Genomic DNA, 6,727 nt, shown 5'->3' with positions numbered 1-6,727 from the left:
CCCCCCACCCGGTGTTTGCCCCAAACGTGGAGCTGAGGCCCCCCAAAAATCTCTCTCTTTCTCCTCTTTTTAGACAGCCTGATGTTTCAACTGCAGGAGCCAAGTAAGTCCATGGGGACGGGTGGGAGATAAAAAAAATACATCAAAATGGGGGTTTTGGGGGGCTTTGTGGTGGTGGTGGTTCCTCACAGGAAAAGTTAAAAAAAAAAAAACCAAAACCCCAAAACAACACAAATTTGCCCCAGGAAGGGAAGGGTGGCAGCATCCTTGGGGGTGAAGCTTCTGGTGTCACCAGGGTATGGTCCTAAGGAAGGCCCAAGTCCCTCTGGGCCCCAAGGAAAAGGGGGTGGAAACACCCAAGAAGAGCTTTTTTTTTTTGTCCTCTCCCCCTTCTCCTTCCACCCCAAAAAGGGGCGTCTCCGCTGGAGGACCCCACGAAGCAGCCAGGAGTGGGAGGAGGAAGGAGGAGAAACATCTCCAGCGTCTTCCTGCTCCACCCCACGCTCTGGTTTCTCCTTTCTCCTGCAGCCGAGGTGACCTTGGACCCTTCCACGGCTCACCCCAACCTTCTCCTCTCCGAGGATGGAAGACAAGCCAAGGGTCAACTGAGACAACAGGACCTTCCGGCCAACCCGGAGAGATTCGACTTCGAACCTTGCGTCTTGGGGCGTGAAGGTTTCACCTCGGGGAGACATTTCTGGGAGGTGGAGGTGGGACCTGGGGGCGTCTGGGCCTTGGGGGTGGCCCGAGCTTCCCTCAAGAGGAAAGGAGCCTTGAGCTTCACCCCCAAAGAAGGGGTCTGGGGGTTGGAGGCCTATCACTCCCTCACCTCCCCCCGGGCCAACCTGCGCTTGAACCCCCTTCCCAGGAGGATCCGGGTCTCCTTGGACTACGAAGGTGGGAGGGTGGCCTTCTTCAGCCCGGATGACGACGTCCCCATCTTGGTTTACTCCCGAGCTTCCTTCAACGGGGAGAGGGTCTTCCCCTGGTTCAAGATGGGGATGGGGGCTCGTTTGCAAGAAATCACCCAAAGCCCACCCTCGGAGGACCAGTCCATGGTTGGGCAACTCATGTCTCCTCTGGATTGGGTGGGGTTCAGGTTTCCCCTTCGGATCTGCTCTGGGGAGGTCCGTCCATGAAAGGGACATCTCCTGGGTGCTCCAAAAGATGGTGCCCAAGGAACTCGTGGCTCTTCCCATCTCCGTTTGGGGAGACAACACCCGCGTGGTGAGGACGTGGAGATGGGCCACCAGCAGATACCCACCAAGGGGAAGAACCAGCCAGGACGAGGTGATGGAGTCAACCCAGCAGAAGGAAGGGGACGTCGAAGGGTTGAGCGAGCGCTCAGGACTTTCAGAAGTTTCTTTCCCAAAATTTAGTTTCGCCTTTAAGGGGCCAAATCCTCCCTTTTCTCTCTCTTTTTTCCAAGGGTTTTCCTTCTGACGCCCGTTGCGAGGCAGATCTGGAGCTTGTCCTACCAAGGAAGAGGTGGCTTGGTTTGGGGGACCTTCTCTCTTGTCTCTGTCTCCATTTCTCCTCTTTCTTTGAATCAAAAGAACATTTTTGGGGTCACTCTCTCCGTTTTCTGCCTCGTTTTATCCTGGATTTCTTCGTTTTTTGGGCTCTGGGAAAGCTGGCCAAGATGATGGGGGAACACCTGGCTTCCCTTTCCACCTTCTCCTGGTGGACCTCCTAGGAGGTGTCCCCTATTGGAGGGAGGGAGGGAAGGGAACCAAACTCCCCCAAAATAGAGTTTTTCCACCCCATTATACACGTCCAACTTCCTGGGTAACTCCCCTTGGCTCTTCAGGAGGGACAAGGACAACCCATCCCACCAGGGCCTCCTTGGGGAGATGTTTCCTCAACCCCAAAAAGCAGCTGGAGTTGGGGGGCGAGGGGTGTGTAAAGACACAAATTTGGGCATTTTCACCTCCGTTCACTCAAAAACTTGATGGTTTTGGGGTTTTTTTTCTCTTGAGGGAAGCCCAAAAAGAGGAAGAGGCACCACCCAAGCGAAGGTGGGTGATGGGTTGGAGAACGTAGACGAGGAACCGGAAGGAAGAGTGGGAGGGGGGAGAGCTCAGAATAACCCCACCCCCCCACCTCGGATGATATTTTGGGGCCGTTTGTGGCGTTACGACGTCTCCCCTTCATCCCTGCTCCTCATCCTCGTCGCTTGGCCCCATCCCTTGGGGAAAAAGTGGGGAAAAGACCAAAAAAAATCACTGGGAGGGGGGTTAAAACCAGCTTTTTTTTTAAATTTTTTGCCTACAAGACCCTTCCCCTTCTTGGGGGGCTTCCACCTTGTGACCCTTCCCTCTGCCCCCCAACTTCTGACAGCCCTCGGGGGACAACCACGTGTGTGTGTCCCCCCCCAGTGTCCCCCAAGACCACAAAAAAATGGGGAAGGTTGGGTTTTTGTGCTTCCTTTTTCCCCAGGAAACCGGGGGATCGATGGGTAGAAAGAGGAGGGGAAAAAATGAGGCAAAAAGAGAAGACCCCAAGGCACTGAAATTGGGTGGAAAAGGGGAAAAACTCGGTGTGAGGGTGATGGAAAAGTGAAGCAAAAAGAGAGGACCCCAGGGCACTGAAATTGGGTGGAAAAGGGGAAAAATTCAGTGTGAGGGTGACAGAAAAGTGAATTTTCCCCGGGTTGGACCTCATTAAGTAAAGATGTCCCCGTCCGAGCCCGTCACCAAAATTTCCCTTATTTTCCTTCTTTTTTTTTAATACGGAAATCTTTGCCGGATGGAAATTTCCCACCTGGAAAAACTTCATTTTTGTTGCTTTTCTTCTTCTAAAAATCGATAGTTTGAACCTCCGCGACGTAGAACGTTAATAATAATAATAATAATAATAATAATAATAAATAAATAAAAACCCACTTGTTTTTTCTCCTCCTCCGTGTGTGTCTTCCCTCGGGGGAGGAGGAGGGACACGTGGAAAGACCAGGAATGGGCTTAATTAATTAATTAAAAATTCCAGCCCCCTTGAAACCCGACATCCAAAAAAAAGCAGCGAAAAGAACCCGAGAAGAACGTTAAAGGGTGTAAATCTCTTTTTTTTTTGTAATTTCATCTTCGATAAGAAGATGGAAAGACGGGACGAGGGGTGGAGTTGGTGGAGCTCAAGGTGGCTCCATGGGGCAACCCAAGGCCCCACTTTGGGGGTGACCACGTTTTTTTTGGGGTGGGAAGAGGCCAGAAAGGTCAAGAAGGACTTTGAGCAGAGAGAAGTCCTTCAAAAGATTGGAGATTTGGGGTCTTTTGGGGGGGGAGGGATGGGGAAACGTGAGTTTGGGTAAGAAGGGAGAACTTCAGGGGCACAAGGTCATCTGGGAGCCCTCGCCCCACACCAGGAACCAAGGGTGGACCTTCTCCCCTTCGAAGGAGGCTGCTGGGAAGGTGAATATCAAGGCCTTCTTCTCGGCGTCGAAAAAGGCCACCTGGCCCTTCTCGTAGTCCAAGGCCACCCGGAGCTTTTTGGGGACATGGATGTGGTACAAGGGGACACGTTCCAAGGAGGTGAGAGCCCAAAACTGTCCCTCGCAGAGACCCATAGACCAGAGTTCCACCTCGGGGCCGGTGGAGGTCTCTTCTTTCTTCTTCAGGGACTCCTTGGCCACCCCCAAGGCCCAGGAACCTTTGGGTGTCACCTCCACCTCCCAGCAGCACCTCCCCGAGGTGATGCCTTGGTAGCCCAACACGTAGGGATCGGTGCCGGGCCCTTCGTCCGATGGGGGGTCCTGTTGGGTGTCTTCTTCTTCCCACCTCACGCTCCTCCCGTCCTCCGACACCACCAGCTGGGGGTGAGCGGTGGAAGGGTCCAAGGTGACCTTCGCTGGGAGGGACAGAGATTAGGAGCCTCCAAGGAGACCCAAACCATTTCCCCAAGCCCCGGGGTGAGCGGGGAGGTCCTCAAGGACCACCTCGACCCATGGTTTGGGATGTTCTGCCCTCGCTTCGCTTCCCTCCAACCCCACAGAGGCCAGAAGAAGAGGCCCAAGGGAGGAAGAGGACAAGCCCCAGGTGAGCAGGGAGGTCCTCAAGGACCACCTCGCCCCATGGTTTGGGATGTTCTGCCCTCGCTTCGCTTCCCTCCAACCCCACAGAGGCCAGAAGAAGAGGCCCAAGGGAGGAAGAGGACAAGCCCCAGGTGAGCAGGGAGGTCCTCAAGGACCACCTCGCCCCATGGTTTGGGATGTTCTGCCCTCGCTTCGCTTCCCTCCAACCCCACAGAGGCCAGAAGAAGAGGCCCAAGGGAGGAAGAGGACAAGCCCCAGGTGAGCAGGGAGGTCCTCAAGGACCACCCCAACCCTCGGTTTGGGATGTTCTACCCTCGCTTCGCTTCCCTCCAACCCCACAGAGGCCAGAAGAAGAGCCCCAAGGGAGGAAGAGGACAATCCCCAGGGCAGGGGAGGAAGAGGACAATCCCCAGGGCAGGGGAGGAAGAGGACAATCCCCAGGGCAGGGGAGGAAGAGGACAAGCCCCAGGTGAGCAGGGAGGTCCTCAAGGACCACCCCAACCCTCGGTTTGGGATGTTCTACCCTCGCTTCGCTTCCCTCCAACCCCACAGAGGCCAGAAGAAGAGCCCCAAGGGAGGAAGAGGACAATCCCCAGGGCAGGGGAGGAAGAGGACAAGCCCCAGGTGAGCAGGGAGGTCCTCAAGGACCACCCCAACCCACGGTTTGGGATGTTCTGCCCTCGCTTCGCTTCCCCCCAACCCCACAGAGGCCAGAAGAAGAGGCCCAAGGGAGGAAGAGGACAATCCCCAGGGCAGGGGAGGAAGAGGACAAGCCCCAGGTGAGCAGGGAGGTCCTCAAGGACCATCTTGACCCATGGTTTGGGATGTTCTGCCCTCGCTTCGCTTCCCTCCAACCCCACAGAGGCCAGAAGAAGAGGCCCAAGGGAGGAAGAGGACAATCCCCAAGGCAGGGGAGGAAGAGGACAATCCCCAGGGCAGGGGAGGAAGAGGACAACCCCCAGGTGAGCAGGGAGGTCCTCAAGGACCACCTCGACCCACGGTTTGGGATGTTCTGCCCTCACTTTGCTTCCCTCCAACCCCACAGAGGCCAGAAGAAGAGCCCCAAGGGAGGAAGAGGACAATCCCCAGGGCAGGGGAGGAAGAGGACAACCCCCAGGTGAGCAGGGAGGTCCTCAAGGACCATCTTGACCCATGGTTTGGGATGTTCTGCCCTCAATTCGCTTCCCCCCAACCCCACAGAGGCCAGAAGAAGAGCCCCAAGGGAGGAAGAGGACAATCCCCAGGGCAGGGGAGGAAGAGGACAAGCCCCAGGGCAGGTGAAGAGGAGAACCCTCCCATTTCTCAACAGCGTCTTCCCCAGATGACCTCCCAAAACTCATCCCACCTGGGCCTCAGCCCTTCCCTCCATCACCTCCAGGAGAGGTGGACTTACTCTTTTCGGGCAGCTCAAACATCAGGGCGTCTGGAGAGGGGGAGGAGAAGAAGAGACACGTTATCGAGCAGAAGGTGGAGGTTGGGAAGGTGTGAAGGGTGAGGTTCTGCCCCTTCTTCTGAGACCACCTCCATCATCACCCCCCAAAAAATCTATAACTTAGCCTCTAAATAAAGAAATATAATTCGTGCTCACGGGGGGTATGGGTCCATCCTCCCATCCCACCCCACGGCCAAGACCTTGGAAGGTCCTCAGGGTCTCCTCTCGAGGGGGAACCTCACCTTGGAAGGTCCTCAGGGTCTCCTCCAGAGGGGCGTTTTTCTCCCTGAAGCGAGCGATTTTCTCTTCCAGTTCGGGGAGAAGCAACTGGGGCTGCTGGAAATGTTCCTTTTCAAACCTGGAGGAGGAGGAGGAGGAAGGAGGAAGGAGGAAGGAGGAAGGAGGAAGGAGGGATGGAAGAGGGTGAGGACAAATCTCCTCAGAGAGACCTAGAAGAGCCCAGAAGACCGGGGGGTGCGCCCATGGCTTGGAGAAGCTGGAGCCAACTTCAACGACCTCCACGATGGGTGGAGACACCTTCGCTCAGAGCCAATGGGTGAGGCCAAACCACAAGGTCCAACCCCCCCCTTTCCCCATCCTAAGGGGGGGGTTGAGAAGCTCAGGAGGCCTCCTACCTGCTCAAGGTACCTCTGATGTCCTGGAGGGAAGAGAGGGAAGAGGGAGACTTAGTCAAGGGGGGCAGGTCTTGGTAGTAGAACATCTACTGAAGCTTCAACGGGGCCTTTGGAGAAGGGTTTGGCCAAAAAGTAGCCCATGACCACACTGGGGGGGTGGTGGCCCTCCACCATCATCTCCATTCCCTTCCCTTCTCACCACCAGGAACTCGTTGGCCGGTCGTTGACATTTCTCCTCCATCTCTTGGATGAAGGCGTCCAAACGGGAGATCTCCTGGGTCAGGTGGGTGAGGTTGTCCTCCTGTGTCTTCTCCACCTCCATCTCCAGGTCCTTCAGCTGAAGCAGGAGGCCACGGGCGTGGGCCTCCAAGAAGAACCGCAACCCTTCCAGTTGAGAGAGGACCCTCCGCCGTTCGGCTTCGGTCTTCTCCTGCCGGGAGGAAGGTTTTTTGGGGGAAGGGAAGGGGGGGGATGGACACGAGAAGGGAAGAAGAGGGGGGAGGAGGAGACAAATCCCCCCCAAATCACCCCAAAATCACCCCAAGTCCCCCTGAAATCTACCCCAAAACCCCCAATCCCCCCCAATCACCCCCAAATCCCCCTGAAATCTACCCTAACCCCCCAAATCACCCCAAA

At 56.0% G+C, this 6,727-nt stretch overlaps 2 protein-coding genes across 2 annotated transcripts in view; one reads left to right on the top strand and one right to left on the bottom strand.

Annotated features, from left to right (window-relative positions):
- The window catches only part of LOC106900668 (zinc finger protein RFP-like), a 9,415-nt gene extending 6,520 nt beyond the window's left edge, over nucleotides 1–2,895 (top strand). Inside the window, exons 6-7 of the mRNA XM_014962816.1 lie at nucleotides 74–103; nucleotides 529–2,895. Of these exons, the coding sequence (XP_014818302.1) occupies nucleotides 74–103; nucleotides 529–1,139 (641 nt within the window). The 3' untranslated portion in view covers nucleotides 1,140–2,895. The remainder of the gene's footprint in view (nucleotides 1–73; nucleotides 104–528) is intronic.
- A 164-nt stretch (nucleotides 2,896–3,059) lies between these two features.
- LOC106900667 (tripartite motif-containing protein 7-like) overlaps nucleotides 3,060–6,727 on the bottom strand; it is a 7,552-nt gene continuing 3,884 nt past the window's right edge. The window contains exons 4-8 of the mRNA XM_014962815.1: nucleotides 6,291–6,521; nucleotides 6,092–6,114; nucleotides 5,699–5,814; nucleotides 5,418–5,447; nucleotides 3,060–3,840 (exon numbers count right to left, since the gene is read on the bottom strand). Coding sequence (XP_014818301.1) covers nucleotides 3,317–3,840; nucleotides 5,418–5,447; nucleotides 5,699–5,814; nucleotides 6,092–6,114; nucleotides 6,291–6,521 — 924 coding nt within the window. The 3' untranslated portion in view covers nucleotides 3,060–3,316. The remainder of the gene's footprint in view (nucleotides 3,841–5,417; nucleotides 5,448–5,698; nucleotides 5,815–6,091; nucleotides 6,115–6,290; nucleotides 6,522–6,727) is intronic.

The sequence above is a fragment of the Calidris pugnax genome, unplaced genomic scaffold (assembly GCF_001431845.1).
Source record: "Calidris pugnax isolate Ruff unplaced genomic scaffold, ASM143184v1 scaffold1204, whole genome shotgun sequence".
In the NCBI taxonomy this organism is placed as follows: Eukaryota; Metazoa; Chordata; class Aves; order Charadriiformes; family Scolopacidae; genus Calidris; species Calidris pugnax.
The sequence above is the reverse complement of the archived record's forward strand: the minus strand, read 5'-3'. Positions and strand labels throughout refer to the sequence as shown.